Source organism: Lepidochelys kempii, chromosome 1 (assembly GCF_965140265.1).
Source record: "Lepidochelys kempii isolate rLepKem1 chromosome 1, rLepKem1.hap2, whole genome shotgun sequence".
NCBI lineage: Eukaryota > Metazoa > Chordata > Testudines > Cheloniidae > Lepidochelys > Lepidochelys kempii.
Genome location: NC_133256.1, coordinates 253,113,228 through 253,136,872, shown reverse-complemented (window position 1 = coordinate 253,136,872; position 23,645 = coordinate 253,113,228). Strand labels below are relative to the sequence as shown.

Below are 23,645 nucleotides of genomic sequence, written 5' to 3'. Positions count from 1 at the left end.
AGGCTATTGTAGTATTTTGGGAGCTCACATTTGGTTCTGGGTTGATGAAATCTAATTATAGAACACATCACCAGTTTGGGGTACCTGCCCTGCTTTTGACAGTCTGCACTGAGGTATGCACTCCTGGTCACGAGCCACTCCAGGCAGCGTGGACAAGCGCCCTTTCCAGTCTACTCTAAAACAAAAGTCCACAGGCTGTATAGAGTCCAAACTCACCCCTCCCTGGGAGTTACCTTTTTTGTTTTATTGTTTGCATTTGTTAAAATTCAGCGAATGCCTTCTCCCCAGGCTTGCTGCCCCTAGGGTTCCTGCCTCAGGACTGGTAGGCACACAAACTCTCTCCAGCTATTCCTGTTTACTCTACCTTGGGGTGGGGTGTAACAATCCACCTGCCTCCGTGAGTCAGCAGCAACCATTTACCATTTCCCAGCAAGATCAAAACCTCCTTGCAGGATGGAGCATTCCAGGCAATGGGCCAAAGTCTCTGCCGCTGTAAATTGCTGCAGATTCATAGACTTCAGTGGTATTTTTCACATTTACATCAGTAGAGAATTTATCCCAATGAGTTTTAACTTGTACATTTCCAGGGCATTTCCAACTCCAATCCTCGCCCCCCGCATCATCATGGGACTAGACAACATATTCTAAATGAGAGTTCCTCCCTATTGATTACATGACCAAAAGAGCAATCAGCTACCCATCCTTCTCACTTAACGGGGCACACACTTGATGTCTTTGAGAGATGATCAGCTAAGGCTACTGAAGCTCTTGCATTGTGGAGGTTAAGTTTAAGTTTTAATAGAAGTTGTCCAATAGCACTTAATTCCAAGAAAGCCACAATTAATTGTAATACAGTACCAGTAAACACACTTGTTACACCATTAGAACTCATTATTCCTCCCATTACATTACTACATTATTGATGTAACGATCCACAGTAATGAAGTGGTATCTCACATTCTTCTCCCTTGTGAACATCAAGTTTACAATGCTACAGCAAGGATACCAGATTTAGTGAGGTTTTTATTCTAGTAGGTTAAAAATTCCAGCAATGATACAAAAACCAGCTGTGTGAAAGTTAAACACCTGTCCCTAATCAAATGCAAATGGTTGGAGTTTCTTTTTCAAATATCTTGTAATTTTAACATTACTTCTTGATATGTTACTTCTGGCTACAGTCAATATTTTTGTTTAAAGAAAAGTCAGTCCAGATGATGATTTAAAAAACATTTTAGAAAGACTAAGAGAGAATGCAATAAACTAGAGACTTCCTTTAGCAAATACTGAACCTCTGATTTATAGCAAAAACACCTACATCTTGACGACTTGCTAAAAACACAGGGTCCCCAACTAGATTTCCTAACACAGGCAAAGCTTCCATTGGCTTCAGTAGTATCAGGATTGCAGAATCAGCCCTATTGCAATGGTCATAACGGAGCAGTTCAGATCATTAGACCATTCAATCCTGCTATCTTTACTCATTCACACAAGCAGGTCTATTGAAGTTAATTGGATTATTGCACATCAGTAAGGGTTCCAGAAATGGATCGCATTACTATACTGCTCACTGAGCAGCGCCTTAGGGGAAGGTCAAAAGCCACCATGCAGTGCTTAGGAGGTCTGGGGAGGAAGAAGCTTGTGCCCTGAAACAGGAGATGAACTGCTTTGTATAACAGCAAATATTAATACTGTAGTTATACTTATCCTGCCCAGCTATTTGCAGGTGACTTCCTGTAGCACTATACTCCACAAGTTGCCAATATGCGACATAAAGAAGTGGTTCCTGTTATTTGTTGTAGATGTACTGCCTTTTGGTTTAAATTTAATGATCTCACAGTATGGCGGGGGAAGAGGGGAGTGTCTGATCAGTTTCCACTTTGCCTTCATTACTTTTGTACGCTTCAACCAAATCCCTTCTTACACTTCTTTCCAGACCATACAACTCAGTCTTTGTTGTTTGTCATCACATATAACTAATCCCCATCACGCCTCTAAACATTTTCATTGCCCTATTCAGTGTCTGCCAGGGAATATCTTCCTGAAGGCGAGGCAACCAAAACTTAACACATACCTCAAGTTGCAGGGGTACCTTTTATGTAGGGTCTAAATCATGCTTATGTAAGGGGACTGTTGCCCCCTTACTAACATTCAGTGGGGGTGTTTTAGTTGCTATCTCCCAGTACTAAAAGGGGGGTCGATGGGGAATCAGGACCCTGAGACTGACAGTCCCCAGGAACAATGGGGAGAGGCCAATACTCCAGGTCAGCCTGAATGACAGGGCGGGCAGGCTAATCAGGGAGTCAGGCTGCCAGGGAGGTCCCGTCCTCTGTGTGAGCTAGAATTGCCTGGGTCAGACAGAGTGGGGCCGAGCTAAGAAGAAAGCAGGGGCCAGAGCTTAGCTGGGGAGCAGAGCTGTGCCAGATCCAGAGGGACAAGAAAAGCAGCCCAGAGAGAGCAGACCCTGTCCTGGGAGCAGAGCTGCAGCCCCAAAGCCAGAGGCATAGCCCAGAGAGAGCAGACTTGCCCTGGGAGAAGAGCTGCAGCAACCAGAGCCAGAGGGGCCAGAGAAGCAGCCCAGGGAGCTGTAGGCAGAGCAGCAGCCGTGCTGAGGTAGAGTGGAGCTGGAGCTGGGGTTGGAGCAGTCTGGAGCTAGGTGTCATGAGCAGCTGGGGAGAGCGAGGGGGGACCCTAGGCAGTGCGCCCAACACAGGGGGAGGCCTGGGACTTACGAGGAACAGACTGTGAACAGCCCGGACAGTCCAGAGACGCGGTTTGTGATGTTCCCTGCCACAGAGTGGGTTGATGTGTTTCCTTTAACCTTTCCCATTTTTCCTTATTCTTTTTAAAATTAATTGTTGATTAAATAACTTTGCATTTGCTTCAAATTGTATGTAATAATCAGTGGGTCAGAAGTTCTCAGTGCAGAGAGAGTACCCCGGAGTGGGGACACCCTAGCCCCTGTCCTAGGTGACCACAATAGGGTTGTGGGTCGAGCCCCCCAGGAATCCTGGGCCTAGCCTTGTTGGGGTTACGAGGACTCTGCCAGACAGGAGAGTGGAAGGGGAGTCCTCAAGGGCAGGGAGGCCACTGGGTAAAGGAAGTGGGAGCGAGGACTCAGATCCTTTCGCTAGCCCGCTTCACCGGGGTAATGCAGAAGCCAGGAAAGTTCCCCACAATAGCGGGACTATTCCCCAGCTTACACTTACCTTTCTCATGCCAGAACAGTATTTCTCTATTTGGTTTGATGTCTTATAACAATCTCAAGACTCTGGAACCATAACTAAATTTAAAACCAACAATACTCAAGGAGATGACTGAGGAGATATCTGAGCCATTAGCGATTATCTTTAAAAAATCATGGAAGATGGGAGTGATTCCAGAAGACTGGAAAAGGGCAAATATAGTGCCAATCTATAAAAAAGGAAATAAGGACAACCCAGGGAATTACAGACCAGTCAGCTTAACTTCTGTACCCGGAAAAATAACAGAGCAAATAATTAAGCAATCAGTTTGCGAACACCTAGAAGATAATAAGGTGATAAGTAACAGCATGGATTTGTCAAGAACAAATCATGTCAAACCAATCTGATAACTTTCTTTGACAGGGTAACAAGCCTTGTGGATGGGGGGAAGTGGTAGATGTGGTATATCTTGACTTTAGTAAAGCTTTTGATACTGTCTCACATGACCTTCTCATAAACAAACTAGGGAAATGCAACCTAGACGGAGATACAATAAGGTGGGTGCAAAACTGGTTGGAAAACCAATCCCAGAGTGTAGTTAGCAGTGGTTCACAGTCATGCTGGAAGGGTATAACAAGTGGGGTCCCGCAGGGATCAATTCTGGGTCCGTTTCTGTTCAATAGCTTCATCAATGATTTACATAATGACAGAGTAGACCTATAAAGTTTACGGACGATACCAAGCTGGGAGGGTTTATAAGTGCTTTGGAGAATAAGATTAAAATTCAAAATGATCTGGACAAACTGAAGAAATGGTCTAAAGTAAACAGGATGAAATTCAACAAGGACAAATGCGAAGTACTCCATTTAGGAAGGACCAATCAGTTGCCCACATACAAAATGGGAAATGACTGCCTAGGAAGGAGTACTGCGGAAAGGGATCTGGGGGTCATAGTGGGTCACAAGCTAAGTATGAGTCAACAGCATAACACTGTTGCAAAAAAAGCAAACATCATTCTGGAATGTATTAGCAGGAGTGATCTAAGCAAGACACGAGAAGTAATTCTTCTGCTATACTCCGCACTGATTAGGCCTCATATGGAGTACTGTGTCCGGTTCTGGGTGCCACATTTCAGAAAAGATATGGACAAACTGGGAGAAAGTCCAGAGAAGAGCAACAAAAATTATTAAAGGTCTAGAAAACATGACCTATGGGGGAAGATTGAAAAAAATGGGTTTGTCTGTCTAGAAAAGAGAAGACTGTTTTCAAGTACATAAAAGGTTGTTACAAGGAGGAGGGAGAAAATTTTTTTTTCTTAACCTCTGAGGATAGGACAAGAAACACAATGGGCTTAAATTGTGGCAAGGGAGATTTAGGTTGGACATTAGGAAAAACTTCTTAACTGTCAGGGTGGTTAAACACTGGAATAAATTGCCTAGGGAGGTTGTGGAATCTCCATCATTGGAGATTTTTAAGAGCAGGTTGGACAAACACCTTTCAGGGATGGTCTAGATAATACTTAGTCCTGCCTTGAGTGCAGGGGACTGGATTAGATGACCGCTCAAGGTCCCTTCCAGTCCGATGATTCTATGAATAGTCATATACCTTTCAGGTCAACAACATCAGATCATTCCATAAGACTACCCTTGTCAGATCACCCACCCAGCAGCAGTAACAAACCCATCACATCCTCAACCAATCAAGCCCCTTCTTCCCACATATGGATAGCTTTACAGTATTCGCAGAGGCTTCACAAATCCAGACTCTAGTGGACCAAGGGAGGGAGCAATGGCAAAGCCCCCTCTCATTCAAACTAAGGGAGGGGTTTGAGCTGGGGCTCCCTCAATCACAGCTATCGCAGCTCTTTTGGATTGTGTAAATTAAAACAACACCTTGAACTCCACCAGACACCAGTTTGTAGCCAGTGCAGATTGTGGAGCACTGGCGTAAACTGCTGTCTGCATGACACACAGCTAATAAGCAGGCAGCCACATTCTGATTCAATTCCCAAATGGTCTCGATACATAGCCTGAGGTAGAGTGCATTACAGTAACCTAATCCTGAGGTGACAAAAGGCATGGATAGTTGTAGCAAGGCTGCACTCTTTGTGCCTACCACAGATGAAAGAAAAGTGCTCTGGGACTCAGCCACTACCCATGCATCCAGGAGCAACCCACCCTTTGACACAATGATGAATGTAGCAAATAGATGATACCTGTAATCAAGGTGACAATAAAATCCTGCTAACCCAAGTAATCTGGTCTCTTTCTCCAATCCACTATCATCAACTAAATCTCTTCTGGACACAACTTCGGCCAGCTAGTCCTTTAGTCTCCAGTAGGTACGCATTCCACTGGCTGGAAGTGACTGAGGCATAGAGCTGAAAGTCCTCAGGAAGTTGACTAAATCACAGCCCATGTCTCCTTAGAAACCCCACCAATGGCTTCATATGTGCCTTCAACAAGGGTGAGAGCCTATCCTTGCTAGAAATCAATTATGCTATTTGTATGATTAAGGGGAACAGGATTTGGCCCATAATGTTACTATTATATTTTCCATTTTATAGTTAATCTTTTAATAAAAACATTCAAGCATCCTGCTTTAATTGCTAGCATGCATTAGGCAGATGGCTTCACTGAACTACCTACAGTGATTTCCAGCTTTTGGCTGGAAGAATCCTGCTAAGGAAGTTCAGAATTCTTTATCTTATGAGAAGTTTGTTATTTCTTCCCAAGCTCAAAGACTAAATATTTTAAGGTTTTCTGGTTACCTTATCTGTAGTTCACAAATCACTCTCTATGGTGGAAGTTAACAGTCAACAGGGATTTGTTCAATAGCTTACGATACGGATAATGGCACAGAGAGTACACTTATAAAGTCTGCAGACAATACCAAGCAGAGAGCAGTTGAAAGCGCTTTGGAGAGCAGGATTAGAATTCAAAATGATCTTGACAAACTGGACAAATGACCTGAAGTAAACAGGATGAAATTCAGTAAGGACAAATGCAAAGTACTCCACTTTGCACAAATACAAAATGGGAAATGCCTGCCTAGGCAGTAGTACTGCAGAAAAGGATCTGGGGGTTATAGTGGATCACAAACTAAATATGAATCAGCAATGTAATACTGTTGCAAAAAGAGCAAACATCATTCTGGGATGTACTAGCAGGAGTGTTGTAAGCAAGATACAAAAATTCATTCTTATACTCTGCTCAGCACTGATAAGGCCTCAACTAGAGTACTGTGTCCAGTTCTGGGCACTACACTTTGGGATAGATGCAAACAAACTGAAGAAAGTCCAGAGGAGAAAAATAAAAATGATTAAAAGTCTAGAAAATATTACCGCTGAGGAAAGATTGACAAAATTAGGTTTGTTTAGTTTGGAGAAGACTGAGGGGGAACATAACAGTCTTCAAGTATAAAAAAGTTTGTTATAAATAGGAGAGTGATAAATTGTTTGGTTTATCCACTGAGGACAGGACAAGAAGTAATGGCCTTAAACTGCAGCATGGGAGATTTAGGTTAGACATTAGGAAAAACTTCCTAACTGTCAGGGTAGTTAAGCACTGGAGGTTTTAAAGACTAGGATAGATAAACACCTGTCAGGGATGGTCTAAATAGTACTTAGTCCTGCCTCATGGCAGGGCACTGGAATAGATGACCTATTGAGTCCCTTCCAGTCCTACATTTTTTTGAGTCTATGAATATTATCTAGGTTAGGTACTGCAAGCAATAAAAATATTTTGAACATTCCTAGAGTCAGTTTCTATATTTATCAGCTCCTAGGATTGTTGTCACTAGCCAAACCTAACCAAAGGCAACATTTTGTGAGTATAGTAATACACAGGAATTCTGGATTATAAATTGATAGCAATATAAAATTATGGCAGGTCCCTAACTAGGGTTTCTTTTTTGTTTGGTTTTTTTTTTTGTCATTTCTTGTAGGTTAAAAAAAAACATCGGATTTTTAAAAAATCCATTGTTCTTACTAAGAACATGCCAGATCACTAAAACTGAACTTTTATTTTTAAAATCTAATTTACTGCCCAAAATATGTGCTGCCTGATTATCTGTAATGTTTCCTAAATTGGCCAGTGAAAATAGGTGAGGCAGTTTCAGTGTGCTTTGCATTCCATTTCTAGTCAGTTTCACTTCACAGTTTTTAGCACAATGTTGAGTTCACAACAATACTGCAAAGAGCCCTTTTTGTTGGAATTAAAAACAATTTTCATGTCAACTTTATTACTAATCTTGAGGTTTTATAAAAGTTTATTTTTACAAAATCTAAATTTGGGGCTAAAATTTGACTGTCTCTTTAATTTATTATCCAATACTGGAGCTAAATCCTGCTGTCCCTACACAGACAACATTCCCACTGAAGTCAATGGAAATTTAGCCCAAGTGAGGATAGGGTTCATATACAGTACATTTGGAATATATTGTATGTGTAGCTTTACAGAAAATCTGCTTTAGAGAAGTGAAAAAACAAATAGCCCTAGGAAAATGTTAACAAATATTGATGTTTATAACAGTTAATTTATAGACATCAACTGAAATAATAGCTTTTCTGAGAACAAAATCTAGCTCTTACTATTTTCATTCATTTTGCAACAAGCCTCAAAAGAATAACTCATATGCTTCAGTAAAGTTATTCATTTCTGTGATATGTTGGAAACTATTGTATGCAATGTTGCAAAAGCTTCCCAGCTTTCTCTGCACTGCTTATTGCGGTCACCCATCTGAGATGAATCTCACCTCTAATGTTCCTCCTTTTGGCGAAAAATTCAGTACCCTCCAGCTGAAGAATTTGTAAGTCTCACACAGTCTCTCAGATACTTGAAAATGCCTCCTCAGTCAGGGGCTTATTCTTACCAGCTCTTCCGTTTCCAGGTCCCAGAGAAGCAGGAGCATTTAGTCCCTGCTTCCTTCCCTACAGAAGGCTCCATTATCTCTCCCCTTCATTCTTGTGCTTGGTTCCTATTTGCAAGCCTTTGCGTAGTTAAGATCATGGTGCTTGGCTCCACAGCCTAAATACACTGCAACATAGCCAAATACAATACATAAAAGGCACTATATCCAGAACTCCCTACTATCCAGTAAAGGATCAATTAAATTGATAATTGGAGGATTCTTCAGGACCATTCAAGTTTATTCACTGTAGCCATTGCTGAGACGCCTCTCCACCCTACCCTCCTGGTTACATATGGGTAAGCAAGATTTTACAGTAATGGGATTTAAAAGCATAGTACCTTTAAATACCCGGACACTCTCCCAGGGTTATTTACCTCTCCCCTCTGTTCATGGACAATTCATTCAGATTCTCTGTTCCTTTGAAAGGGTCCTGTGGCCCCCTTCTTTAATTTCCTCTGGAATTCCCTTTTCTCTGATCATTTAGAGCCCAGTTCTGCTACTATTATGGAAATAATTCCAGTAAAATCAATGGGAATGCTCACATAAGTAAAGTCTATAGGATCAGACCCTGAATTTGCCAGCCTCAGAGTATTCCCCCTCCTTCCTGGCTCAGTTACACTCACTAACTCCTAGCTGACACTCCAACTTCAAACAAAGCTTGCAGCACAGACCCTACATTAGAACTTTGCTTTCATCCACCAACCACTAGAAGAATTCAGTGTTTGTTTCTTCTGCTTCCGTATTTTAGGATTTTTTTTTAAAAAAGTCAGAATTACTGAAAATATCTATTATTGACTCAACTGTAAGTATATAAAGATCCAAATTCTGAATTCAGTTATGATCATGAAAGTCTGGACTAATGCCAATGAAGTCAGGGTCAAATTATATAGTCCTTAAATCGAACAAAATTGACTTCAGTGGGAGTAAAGGATGACAGAATTTGGTCCAATGGATTTATTACAGATTTACTCCGTGTTACCAAAATGGCCCAGGATGTTTAACAAACAGGTAATCTTGACTGAATGACATTAACACAGTATACTTAACTGGCCCTAAATAGCCCAGAACCTACTTGTCTGAAAGCCTCCCTTTGCGGCTCTGCGGCTCTGCCGCAGAGAGAGGAGCTCTCCTCTCTCTGTGGGTCCCTCAGCCTTGAAATTTGCTCTGATCCTTATTCCCATCTGAAATTGTCCCTGTTTTACAAAAATCAACCTTTAAATGATATTACAAAGGCTCATTTCTTTTCCCAAACTGCCAGGTGCTAGGAGAACTCTGGTGGGAGTTTGTAAAGATCTTAAACATGTTTGCAACTGCTAGGTTATAATATATGCTTGTTATCAGTTGAACAGGGTGTTACTGGAGTAGTCTATTATTATAACTTTTAAAAATGTGTCCAGGAGCAATTAGAGCAAAGCACAGGTGCTGCTTAGTATGGAGTGAGTGCATGAATCAAAATAAAAGCAAAAGAATGGCAACAGCAGCATGATTGACACCACTCTAATGACAGTGACAAGAAGTCCCACCTCTCTTGATTTGTTAAAACTAAATTCTGGCCTTGGACATGCATATGTAGCTGCCTCAGAAACCAATGGGAGCCACATGTGCATGTCTGAGGGTATTTGCCCGGATGGTCTTTAAATCAATGTTGCTAGAATTAGGAAGCCTCTTTAAACACACTAACAACAAAACCAAATGTGGACGATGTTGCATGCCTTGTTCATAACCCAGAAGCCATTGTGGAAAGGAAATCTAGACCCAATATTTAAGAATTCATGGATTCCAATCCAAGTGTGTACACACTTCAAAACACAATTAAACACCAAGTCAATTCAAAGTGAAATGTTTATTAAAATAAAACTAAAGCAAGTCTCCAGCACCTCAGCAAGCTACTACAGTAGGTGTTTGTTATACATACATTCTACTAAACTGACAAACATACATAATGGCTCCTTGTTTCCAAGCTGCTGTAATAACATATACCTCACCTCATTTTACCCATGTGAAAATAAACCAAGCCTCTCATTGATTCATTGCATTTGTTCAATAACCTCCTACCTCTAATTTCACAGAAAACTAGTTTGACTTTACAGAATGTATAATGAGCGATTATACACCAAATTATGTTTTTCTGAGCCCACAACACCAAGATTTCTCCATTCTTTTGGGGGGGGGTGGAAATCATGGCAAATTTAAAGAAATGTAACTATCAAACAAAAATCAAGCAAGCTTGTCCCACTGCTAAAGAATATGTCTTCTCAGGAATCCATGAAAGACAAGCATAGAAGCAGTTTTCAGATTTGATGCTTCAGCTGATATACTTCTGTGGAAAGTACGCCTTTTCAGATGGTTCAATTGAACACCTCCGGTGAAGTAACAGTACATGTAACCAATTATGCAGACTATATTTAGTTTACTTTTGACTGCATCTGTACATTTTTAAAATCTTGAAATATGTATTGGCTGCATGGTAATTATATTTATAGATCATTACATGATAGGCTGAATTAATCTCTTTTGGCCAGAAACAGAACGCGGAAAAAACCAAAGGGGAAAAAATATTCTGCATGTGATTGTTTTTCTAATATTCTTTCCTCAGTTGAAACCTTCCACATGCAGAGGCGTGCCGTAAAGTGATGTATGGAGAAATGCACTGGTGGTGAGGTTGTGAGTTCAGTGTGGTGCTGGGACTGGGTGTGAGAATATGACCTGGTACTGGTGATGGTGTAAGTGGAAGGAATTGGAAAGGTGCTGAAGGTGGGAAGAGAGGAGGAGTGCGAGTAGGTGCTGATGCAAGACGTGGAGAGCAAGATTGGAGGGAAACAGCACTAGTACTTTATTTAAACTAAGTCCACAATCCAAAGCAGCTGGATGTTTCTATTAAAAAAATCAGCAGTGACAGAGTTAATGTTGACCTTTACATTGCCATCATTAGAATTCAGAGCTACTTCCCTATGGAGATCAATGGGAGCACAGCAGTGGGATTTTTCATACACAGCTGTTGATAAAGAGGACATAAGAAAAGTGGGAGTCATACATTATCCCACTACAAATTTCAGCCTCTGAATACGGAACTCAAGTAGAAGGAAACATATGCGGGGAAAAAGGTAACAGGAGACTATCTGAAACAAGGAGTATAAATAAGTCCAAAAGATGCTTAGGTTTTTTCCTAGCAAATGAGGAGGATACTGCAGCATGGGGAAAAAAAACTATGATGGCGGAATTGGAATTAAAAGCAAGGAAAAAGAAAAGGCCTGTTAGTCAAGACTGGTCTTTTATCTGTCCCTAAATATTCTGATGTCACATTAGATGGTAGGTCAAACGGAGTTTCAGATTTATTTTTACAATGCACCTACACCCTTAATATCTTAATGGCAATACTGGAAGCAATACAACAGAGACAATAACAAAGCATTTACAATTAAGCCAGATAATACCTTATTTATATAATAATTTTAAACCTTAACATGTCTAGTTAAACTACACAAGTTTACTATTGTCTGATCTGCTTTTCAGTCTCCAGAGAGTTTGTCTAGATTAGGAAAATAGGTCAAATGTTAGATCAGGGCTCGTTAACACATATTAGCCAATCCCATCCTAACCCCAGTTTTTCTTCAATTTGCTGTCTTTGATCTCTATGCAACATTAAGAATATAAAGAAGCCACATAAATAGCTGCATTTAATAACTACAAGGAAACAAGGCTTAGCTACATAAATACATATATTGGATAGGCATGGGAGTCCGGGGAGGGGGGGGCTGTCAGGGGGGCAGTCTGGGGACGGAAACAAGGGGCGTTGGATAGGGGTCGGGGGGCACTCAGGGGACAGGAGTGGGGGGGGCGGTTGGATAGGGGGTGGGGTCCCAGTGGGGCAGTTAGGGGTGGGGGTCCCAGGATGGGGCGGTCAGGGGACAATCAGCAGGGGGGGGTTGGATGGGTCGGGGGTTCTGAGAGGGGCAGTCAGGGTGCGGGAAGTGGGGGGCGGGGGCCAGGCTGTTTGGGGAGGCACAGCCTTCCCTACCCAGCCCTTCATACAGTTTCGCAACCCCAATGTGGCCCTCGGGCCAAAAAGTTTGCCCACCCCTGATCTATTGACTTCTGCAATAGAAGACAGGGAGACACACTAGAGGGTTTCTAAACTACTACCCATTCCCTATATATTATACTATAGGCTAAAACTAATACCAATCCTCAGTTTAGTTCAGATGGAGCCTAGATAACACTGGGCTATTTTTACCCCTCCCTTGAGTTTTCCTATGAAAATGGAAAATAAAGGCCTTGGTTCCTATGTTGCACAGTAAATGACTGATCCAAGGCCCGTCAAGTCAGTGAGATCCTTTCCACTGACTTCAGAGGGAGGGAGGGAAGAAAGACTTTTTACTGCCTTTTACTGAATCTTCAATATTTTCTTCCCACTATTCCAAGGAAAATAATTTAACATATGTGCGCATACTATGAAGTACAACAAGTGTAATGTTTGATGGAGCTTTTAAATTTGTGTACCAACAAAATCCCAGAGGCCAGATGTAAAGTTGTTAATTTTCACTCAGCCATTAAATTAAAACCTCTAGTTGTCCAGAAAAAATACAGAGTAATTCTGAGGTAATTGGATTGCAATACAGAACTAGAAATTAACTCAGCTGCAATTGCAGAGGGCAGTTTGGGGCAGTACATATTTACCCCAATGGTTCTGTTGTGGGAACCGCAGGGTTCCATTTTGTCACCTCTTCTGTAAAATATATGTATTTGAGGTTAGTGAGGAGGCTACAATGTAGTCCATCTCTCCATTATTTCTCACCCAGCAGTGCACTGCAATGAATGAGCCAGTGTATAAGATCAGGGTTTGCTTGGGTGAAGGTAGCTGTCTGAACTCAATCCCGACAAGGCTAGTGGATTGGAGGAAACAATTGGCAGAAGAAGTAAGTAGAAGAACTGGCAAGGACTATATCAGCCACCAGGACTCAAGGGGTGTGACCACAATTGGTAGAAGGTTATTTTGTAACACAAATAGTGTTAGGACATCCAGGAGCTGCTGAGGATCTAACTATGGCTAAAAATACTGGGTTGGATCCTCAGATGTGGCAAGTAAACACTGGGCACAACTGATTGGGGAATGCCATGGAAGAGTCATTTGTGACTCTCCAATCCTGAGGCCAATTTTCCACCACTTCCATGCCCCCTTAGAGTTTAAAACAGCCTCACAGCTTGCAACCATTCCATATTCAGATGCAGAATTTGATATCCAAGCAAGCCTCTTGCAAGAAGAAACATTGGTGTTCTGTGATCTTCACTGGTTGTCTGTTTTGTTTCCAGGTGAAATTTAAGGTGTGGACTTGCACCTATAAAACCCTAAATGATTTGAGATCTGCCTGCCACAGAGGCTTCCTCCCTCCTTGAGTGGTACTGCCACAGTTGCAATCAGCAAAGGCACTAAGTCTGGAGTCCCCCAATTCACATGGCTTGGGTCTGCTGGTAAGGTGTTCCCCACAATGGGTCCCTGACTCTGGAATTGGCTTCGATCAGGGTCTGGTGGACTATTCCATGCATTTGTTACTCCCACACAGATCCATGCATGTGTAACTGTTGTTCACATGCCACTGACAGTATAATTGGGGCCTCAATTTATGAAACATTCACACACGATATACCCTACATCAGGGGTGGCCAACCTGTGACTCTGGAGCCACAGGCGGCTCTTCAGAAGTTAATATGCGGCTCCTTGTATAGGCACCGACTCCAGGGCTGGAGCTACAGGTGCCAACTTTCCATTGTGCTCACTGCTCAACCCCTGGCTGTGCCACAGGCCCTGCCTCCAGTCCACCCCTTTCTGCACCTCCCTTGTGCCTGCCATGCCCTCACTCCTCCCCCTTGCCCCCAGAGCCTCCTGAACGCCACAAAACAGCTGATCAGGAGGTGCAGGGAGGTGATCAGCAGGCTGCAGTTGGGTGGGAGGTGCTGGGAGCGGGAGTGGGGGAGCCAATAGGGGGCTGCTTATGTATTAGTGTGGTTCTTTGGCAATGTACATTGGTAAATTCTGGCTCCTTCTCAGGCTCAGGTTGGCCACCCCTGCCCTACATTATCTCCTGGGCATTTGGAGAGGGTAGACTGGAAGAGTGGGGAGAGCATTGTTTGGTACCCAACTGTTGTTATGGTTGTAAGTCAAGTGGTGAGTGTAACGATGCTGCCCTTGGTGGGACCTCACTGAGAGTGCCAATTCAGGATGAATTGCTTCAAGCAGGGCAGTTACAGTGCAAGGCTGGGTTTTTTTCACCTCTAAGGCACACCAAAACAGCCAAACAGAGAAGACTTTGGTTTTACCCCACTGGCTAACCACAAGTCACACAAGCAATTCCCTTAGACACTCCAGTTTCCCAGTATCACCACCAGTGCCACTCGTTATGGAGTGAATAGATATGAAAACCAATACCCCAGTAAACGAAAAAAGATTCTCCTGATCCCAAAGGACCAAGCCCCAGACCCAGGTCAATATACAAATCAGATCTTACCCTCAAATCACGCTGTTTATTCATAAAAGGAAAAAGATATAGATGAGAGCTAGAATTGGTTAAATGGAATCAACTACATACAGTAATGGCAAAGTTCTTGCTTCAGGCTTGTAGCAATGATAGAATAAACTGCAGGCTCAAATCCAGTCTCTGGAGTACATCTACAGCTGGGATGGGTCATTCAGTCCTTTGTTCAAAGCTTCAGTTTGTAGCAAAGTCCCTCCAGAGGTATGAAGCAGGATTGAAGACAAGATGGAGGAGCTGCAGCAGTCTTTTATAGTCTCTTGTCATGTGGCCTCTCTTTCTTTGTTCCAAAGACAAGTATTTGGGCACATGGCAAGAAAAAAAACCTCAGAGTTCTGTCCATAGGCATGTCCCTGCATACCTTGCTGAGTCACAAGGTATATCTGCCCTCTTTCAATGGGTCAGTTGTATAGCCGATGTTCCTTAATGGACCATCAAGCAGGCGAGGCACAGCTGACACCAATTTGTCTGGGATGTCACCCAGAAGCATAGCATAAGTTTGAAATACAGACAGTATAGAACCAATAATTATAAGGGTATGTCTACACTCAGAGTTTTTGCGCTGTAAATTTCACCAGTGATAGGGAACCAGTGAAAGTAAAGTGCTGGTTTGTGTACTCACTCAATTCCTCAGGCGTCAGAGAGCGTTTACACTACCAGCACTTCCATCCCCGATAAGAGCAGTGCTGCAGGGCAGCCAGGGCCGGCTCCAAGCACCAGCGAAGGAAGCAGGTGCCTGGGGCGGCCAATAGAAAGGGGCAGCACTCCGTCCGTCATCAGGGCGGCACGTCTGGGTCTTCGGCGGTGGGCCCTGAGGTTCCTCTTCAGCAGGACTTCGGTGGCAGCTCAACTGGGCTTGGTTTTTATTTTGTTTTTTTCCTCCGCCGCTTGGTGAAGTAAAAAAGCTGGAGCCGGGGGGCTTCCCAGGGCTTACAGGGGAAGGAGCAGACGTCCATGAATCAGAGCAGCGGAGATGTTGGCCAGAGTGGTCACTTTTAGAACTGTGGGATATCCTCCGAAGGCCAAAGAGTGGTTCACACTGCTAGAACACGTCTTCACTTTCACAGCAGCGCAAAAAGAACAGTAGTAAGAGCTGTATGCCTCCCGTGAAGGTGTTTTTCTTTTTGCAGTGAAACTTCTGAGTTTCACCACAAAAAGTCATTAACAAGTGTAGATGCTCCCACAGTTTTAGCGCAAAAAAGGGACTTTTTGTGCTTTAAATGGTAAGTGTAGACATACCCTAACTTTAAATACAAAAATGATCCATGCATGCAGATAGCATAATCATAACCAGCAAACCATAACCTTGTCTTTAGACACCTTATTTGACCCCCTTTATACAAGATGCGGTTGCAACAATGTTCTATAAGGTCCCAGTTCAAGTCAATAACGTCACAGCGAGTACAGAGGAAGGATGGTCTTCTGGTTATGCCACTGAACAGGGGGACCAAGTGATGTGGCTTCAGAAGTTCTTGGCTCCTACCATAAGCTTGCTGTACAACTTTGGACAAATCACGTGAATCTCTCTGTTCCACATCTGTGAAATAGAGATCATATTTCCCTCCCTTATAGAATTATTGTGAGGATAAATTCCTGAATGATTGTGAGACACTTAGATATTATGGTGATGGGGCTATATCAGTAAATAAACTAAACAAATCTTTGAGAGGTGGGGGAGGAGAATGTAATCATTTTAGCATTTATAACTAATTGTTGTGAAAATGCTCCGAGCACATAGTGAGCACTTGAAATAAATCAGAAGGAGTACAGAAGAATAACATAAGCATATAGGGACAAATCAGAAAGGCAAAGGCACAAAATGAGTTACACCTAGTAAGGGACATACAAGGCAATAAGAAGAGGTTTTTCAAATAAATTAGGAGCAAAAGAAAGATGAAGGAAAGTGTAGTTCCTCTATTTAGCAGGGAATGAGAGCTAATAACTGATTTAATACCTATGACATGACATTTTTTATTTTAGTAAGGCATTTGACACAGTTCCACAGGACAATCTCATAAGCAAACTAGGGAAACGTGATCTGGATGAAATTACTATAAAATGGGTGAAAAACTGGTTGAAAGACTGTACTCAATGAGTATTTATCAATGGTTCACAGTTAAACTGGGAGGGTATATTTAGTGGGGTCCCAAAGAGGCCAGTCCTGACTCCTGTATTATTCAATGTTTTAATTAATGACTTGGATAAGGGAGTGGAGAGCATGCTTACAAAATTTGCCCATAATCTCAAACTCAGAGGGTTTGCAAGCACTTGGAGGACAGGAATAAAATTCAAAATGACATTGCAAATTAGATAATTAGTCTGAAATCAACACAATGAAATTTAATAAAGGTAAGTGCAAAGTACTTAACTTAGGTAAGAAAAATTAAACGCATAGCTACAAAACAGAGAATAACTGCCTCAGGGGTAGTACAACTGAAAAGGATCTGGGAGTTATAGCGGATCACGAATTGAATGTGAGTGAACAATGTGATGCATGTAGTGTTATATGTAACACACAGGAGGTAATTGTCCCACTGTTCGGCACTGGTGAGGCCTTAGCTGCAGTACTGTGTCCAATTCTGAGCAATACACTTTAGGGAAAATGTGGATAAATTGGAGAGAGTCCAGAGGAGAGCAACAAAAATAACAAAAGGTTTAGAAAACCTGACCTATGAGGAAAGGTTAAGACTAAACATGCCCAGTTTTTTGAGAAAAGACGACTAAGCGGGGACCTAATAACAATCTTCAAATACGTTAAGAGCTGTTATAGAGGACAGAGATCAGTTTTTCTCCATGTCCCCTAAAGATAAAACAAGTAATGTGCCTAATCTGCAACAAGGGAGATGTAGGTTAGATATTAGGAAAAACTTGGTAACCATAAAGGTAGTTAAGTTCTGGAACAGGCTTCCAAGGAAGGTTGTGGAATCCCCATTATTGGAGTTTTTTTAAGAACAGGTTGGACAAACACCTGCCAGGGATGGTCTAGGTTTACTTGGTCCTGCCTCAGCCTCAGCACAGGGAGCTTGGTCTCCCAAGGTCTCTTCCAGCCCTACATTTCTATGATTCGACGAAAATAAAAGATATCCTGTATCACCATGGGGCCTGATTCTGCATTCCTTGCACATTCAAAATCTCCACTAAATATAAGATAGTATACCAAAGTGTAAATTATAAGACTATAAAGAAATAAGTCATTTACATGTAGAGGACTGAGATGCGGGGGATGGAGCCTAGAGGAAGAGGCAAGGCAAAAGCAAGATGAACTAGTTAAGGTCTGATCCTAGCACCTTTACTCAGGCAAGATTCCAACTGATGGCAGAGAGTTTTGCTTAACTCAGGACTGAGCCACAAATGAGGTAATGCTAGGTAAAGCAACAAACAAAATAGAGATGAAAAACTCAAATAAAGTCAGAAAAGGAGATGAATGAGGGTCATGAATGAAGTTAATTTAAATCCACAGAGGTGCTACAATGGGAGTTACAAAATGAAAGACTCAATACAGGTCTGTAAGGACAACACTGCAACATCAGAAATGAAAAATGGTGCCATCTGAAACATACAGGCACAATAATGTGACTAAAGGAAAAAACATGGCAGTAACACCATTAGAGAGAACCCATGAGAACACACAAACTGTGTTAAAATAAAGCATAAGGATCATGAGACACAACCCATTAACAGCAAAGAAATTCTGATTTAAGGCTAAATAAAGCTCTTAGGGCAGATCAGTTTGTGGAGGTGGTCCATAATGGAAAGCTGACACAGATGCAGCTCTGACAATTTACACCAGCTGGGGATCTACCCCTTGTTTTCCCTCTGTATTGTACCCCTCTAGATCCTTTCTGGCAGAAAGGATGTCTCAGAACAGGTAATCATGCATAAAGCAATGGTTGGGCTATAGTAACTTAGAGTTAAATTATAGATATGACAAAAGCTGAACTCAGTTTCTTGTTTTCAAAACAGTATTTTACATCTCAACTGTATACATATTTTCCTTTAGGTTAATAAAGAGTGTGAGTAAAAGAGAAAAACAATTTCAGTTTGAGCCCACTAAACATATCATAGGTTTGTTGCATTTTCCCTAAAGCTATGAATATAGATTAGCTGACAATAGAAGAAATTTCAATTCCAGGGACCGGGGTTTTATTAAATGAAAGCTAAACCTTTAAAACACTGGACACCTCCTAAAAAAAATAAAAAATAAAAATAAAAAAAATCCCCAGGAAGTTGATGCATCATTGTGTTGCATCTGTGTCAAGCTTTCAGTAAACAAGCAGCAACATGAATGAAATCTGCCCAGAAAGACTGCATCTGAGCTCCAACCACGCAGTCTCTGGTCAAACCACCGCATATGAAATAAAGTTTTATTTCATTTTCCAGTGTTCAGTTACGCTTGTACCATTTCCTGTGGAAAACTGAAGCTTTGAAGTGTGTGTCTACAACTCAAGCGTCGCTCAAACCCAACCATTTTGAGAAGCCCCTAAAAAAAAAAGAAAGAAAAAAGAAAAACAAAACAACCCCCCCACACACACACATACACAAGCCGCTCAATCAACCCATCAGTCGTGATGCCAGAAAGTTAATTAGGGATGTCATTGTAAATAATGCCCAAAAATGCCACCAAGACCCTCTTCCCACCCCCTCTCCAGTCTCCATTGTGCTGGCGACAGGCTGCAGCGGAGACGCACACATCCATATGGTACCGTAGCGCTGAACCCCCAAGAGAGCAACACGGGGCTGTCTGACAGCTCCCCGCCACCCTTAATGAGATCGGACGCTCGTTTTTTGTGATGCAGAAGGACCTGTGCCTCTTCCACCCACACACCTCTCTCCCCCCAGCTCTGTCGGACTGAAACCTTAGCCCGCCGCAGACACTTGCGGCATGGTACTCCATACAGATGGCGGGGGGGAGGGGGGGGGAAGAGTGCACGATGAAGGCTCTTTCTAGCCCCGATTTACAGTCTCCTCGTGTCCTGCTAAAATTCTGTATTCAAGGTAGAAAGGGCTTGACACCAAATGTACATGGAGTAAAAGCCGATCCGACACAATAGGGTGGAAAACACCTCCAGCTCGACCTGCAGAAGGCGCAGCAAGCGGGAGGGCAGCAGCCAGCAGGGTAATTACCAAACAGCCTCAGCCTGAGCTTGCAGCCCTCCGGGGGGCGCACTTCTCCGGCTGGAGTTGAGACCCGAAGGGCTGCAGGATGGGGCTTTGCAGGGTAGCTATGTGCAGCCATCTGCGCTCCCTAGATGTGCCGGGGGTGTGTAGGCTCTCGATGCTCCACAAGGGCCAGATCCTGGGAGATGCTGAGCATCCGCAGCTCACTACAGGTGCTCAGCCCTTCCCGAGAGGGAGTCCTGGCTTCCCGGACCAGCCTTCCCACTCCGGATGCGCAAAACTGCGGCTCCCGGGGCCTGCGCGCAAAGTATGCGGGTCTGGGCGCAGTGAGGGGGCCCCACGCCCGCCAGCGGCTGCGGGTCGCAGAAGGGATTTTTGGTTGGTCGGCTACAGCTGATACTTCATCCAAATAAAAAAAAAAAAGGGGGGGGGTCAAAATGCGCAGCATTCGCGCGCATTTGAGGCTGGGTTTCCCGACAATACTCGCCACACAGTCTGCTCCCAGCGCAAACTTCGAGGGGCACAAGAACGGCCTAGGTGGCCGGGGCCCCCTCCCCGCTGGCAGTCCAGGTGGTCACAGACTAGACCCCTCCGTCCCCCTCCCGCTGCACTGAGACCGAGTGGGCAGCACACCAGGCCCGCCACCCGACCCTGGCCCCACAGGTGGGCAACACGGGGAAGGCTGCACACCATGACCCTCTCCTCCTGGCCCCACAGGTGGGCAACACGGGGAGGGCTGCACACCATGACCCTCTCGCTCCTGGCCCCACAGGTGGGCAACACGGGGAGGGCTGCAGCCCCTAACTCGGCCCCACAGGAGGGCACGTGGGGAGGGGGGCAGCCCCAACACCCCCCCCACCCTTACACAAACAGGAGGGCAGGGGGGCAGCCCCTCACACGCCCCCCCCCCACAAACACACAGGAAGGCACGTGGGGAGGGGGGCAGCCCCTAAAGCCCCCACACACACTCACAGGAGGGCACGCGGGGAGCGGGGGGCAGCCCCTAACACCCCGCCCCGGGCCCCACAGGTGGGCACAGCCCGCGCACTCACCGCTGGCGTTCTTCCCGCAGACGAGGTGCTGGTAGGGCTGCAGCAAGCCCCACAGCTCCGCGTCGTTGTTGACGGTCTGCTCCAGAGACTCCACCGTAAACTTGGACGCTTCGCCGCCGCCGCCCTCCTTGTCCTTCTCCGCGCCAGCGGCGGGGGCCGAGCCGGAGCCCGAGCCCCGGCTGGGGTGCGGGTGGGCCGAGGCGCTGCCCCCCGCCATCACCCGCCCGTAGATGTCTCGGAAGAGGCTCTCCAGGCAGGCGGTCAGGTAGATGGCGGCGTGCTCGTGGATGCGCACGGCCACCCGGCTGTCCACCATCCAGCGGTAGAACTTGCCCACCGAGAAGGTGAGCCCGCAGCGGGTGGATTTGCCCCGGCTGAAGCGGTCCCCGCCGCTGCCGCTCATGTTGTAGAGGGAGAGGGCGCCCAGGGCGGCCGCCGTGCAGCTGGAGGCCAGCGTCCAGTCCAGGACGATCTCCATGGCGCTCTGGATCTCGTACTTGGTGCACTTGGCAAACCGCAGGCTCAGCCGCTGAGCCTCCTTGGCAATTCGGATCAGCGCCCGGCTGACCAAGGTGGAGAGCTTGGCCAGGGCATCTCTGGCGGGGCTGGTCGCCGGCCCGCGGGGCTCCCGGTGCCGCAGCAGGAGCAGCGCCTCCACCTCCTCCAGAGTCCAGGGGACCTCCTCAAGGTCAGGCAGCAGCCTGGAGCACTGCTGCCCCGAGCAGTCCAGCACCTCGGAGTCTTCCACTAGGACCGTGTTGACAGTGTCAAAGCTGTTGTGTCTACTGTGCATGGAGTCAGCTAGATGCTGCCAGCCGTTTCCTCCATAGGGGTAAGCCGGGTGGGAATCCGAACAGCACAGGGACAAGTTGGAGGACCGGACTGAGTCCGCAGCACCACCATAACCAGAATCCAGGGTCAAATCTTCCAGCGTCCTCACCACTGTCTTACCTCGCTTTGCCATAGCTGCACTTCATGCTGCACCCGCAGGAAACCAGGGGGGGAATGGAAAGACGAGACAGAGCCCACTCGCCACTTTGCTGGGCCTTCCAAAGCCTCTTCCCGGCCCACGCACCGGGTCAGCTCCGCGGAGGGGCTCGGCAGCCCCGCTCCCAGCCGGGCGGCGGAAGAACGCCGGAAAAATAAAAGTGTGTAAATGTTCCCTTCCCGCTGCCGCTGCTCCCCGGTCCCCGCACTGCACTAGCAGGCAGCACTATACTGCAAAACCCAGGCAGCCAGCCGAAAAAGGGAGTGGGGAGGGGGGAAGAGGCGGGCCTATGTAAAACAGCTCGAGAACGAGCCAATAGCATTGGAATATGCTAATTATTTCACCACTTCCTCCCCAGCGGCAGGAGGAGGGGGAGTTGAGCTTCACTCTTTGGAATTCATGGAGACTCAAGACCCGGAGCGCGGACCCCAGGCAGCCCGCACAGCTCTGGGCCTCTTACCAGGACCTGGGGGTGGGGTGGGGTGGGGTGTTTTTTGTTTGTTTGTTTGAAGTCTCTCTCTGGTCATTTGTTTGGGTTGAACTTTGCTGTTGAAAAAGAACTCACAGGAGCCATGTAGCTTCTCCAAAACAGAGGAGGGAAAGCTCCAGGAAGGGGTAGTGATTTGTGGGGTTAAGGATAGCCGAAATCCCAGGCTTGTGTCCTTGGCAGGTAGTAGAAATTAGAAACCAGCCTAAAACAGATCCAGCAGCTGCGAGTTCTTGTAAGGGTCTAGTCTGCTCCACTGGTTCCCCGCCACTGGGGCCAGGACCGTCCTTAGCGGGGGGCTGTGTGGGGCTCCGGGGCGGACAGGGGGCTGGCTCGGGGGAAACCACCCCACAGCACTAGCCCGCGGAGCGGAGCGGGTTGGGGCCGGGTCGCTGCGCTTCCTGCAGCCAGGTCGACCCCGCACTCAGGGGGCGGCGGTAAGTGGAGCGACCCGGCCCCAGCCCGCTCCGCTCTGCTCCCCTGGCTCCCGGCCTTGGGGGGCAGGGGGAAAACCACCCCCCAGCATTCACCGGCGGCGCGGCTGGGAGCCGGGGGAGCGGAGCGGGCTGCGGCCGGCTCGCTCCACTTACCGCCGCCGGTGAGTCCTCGGGGGAGTGGGGGGCGGAGCTGGGGCTTTGGGGAAGGGGTGGAGTGGGGGGCGGGGACCATGGAGAAGAAGCGGAGCTGGGGCTGGAGCAGCACGCAGCTGCGTACGGGTAAGGACGGCCTTGAGCGGGGCGCATACCAACACAGATACTTAAGGGTTTTGTGACTGCACCTATGCCAGTGAACTGCCTCCCTTCCATTTAATTACGTGGAGCAACAAGCACCATTACAGGTTAGAGCATGCACAGCTGATTGTGGGTGGTGTGAGAGAGACAGTGGCAAATTGTAAAGCCTGATATTTTCCTCTCAGCTGATCACAGAACCCCCGTGTAAGTCTCTCTGCCCCCCCCACCCCCCAAACATCATTTTTTCCTTTTTGGTTAAGGAATAGATCATTTAAGTGAATATGGACAACTGCTGAGCTCAGGAACTATTCTGTTTGGCCCCTGCCCAGGCAGGATACACCTCTCCACTCTTCCTTTGTTTTAGTCAGTGTCACTCACTGACGCTTGTGCATTGCCGGCATGGCAGTTACATCACCCGTGGTGGAGGCAATACCAACAGTCGAGACCTAAGATTTTGGAGGCAGTTCTGAGAGGGTTCCCCAAAGCCCAAAAGACCTAAGATTGGACAGAAGTAGTTCTGCTTCAAAAAACAGGGTTACTCCGGCAGCAATAGTCCCGTTAAGCATGAATTTAAACTCTGTGGATCAGGCCCTCAGTACGTGTGTCTTTTGAAGGAAAAAAAAGTAGCAATGGGGAAGTATAAAACAGG

General features: G+C 45.7%; 1 protein-coding gene across 2 annotated transcripts in view; it reads right to left on the bottom strand.

Annotated features, from left to right (window-relative positions):
- ABTB3 (ankyrin repeat and BTB domain containing 3) overlaps window positions 1-22,030 on the bottom strand; it is a 279,093-nt gene extending 257,063 nt beyond the window's left edge. For both annotated transcript variants that reach the window (XM_073324534.1, XM_073324544.1), the window contains exon 1: window positions 20,791-22,030. In XM_073324534.1, the coding sequence (XP_073180635.1) occupies window positions 20,791-21,754 (964 nt within the window). In that variant the 5' untranslated portion in view covers window positions 21,755-22,030. The remainder of the gene's footprint in view (window positions 1-20,790) is intronic.
- Between the last annotated feature and the right edge of the window lie 1,615 nt (window positions 22,031-23,645).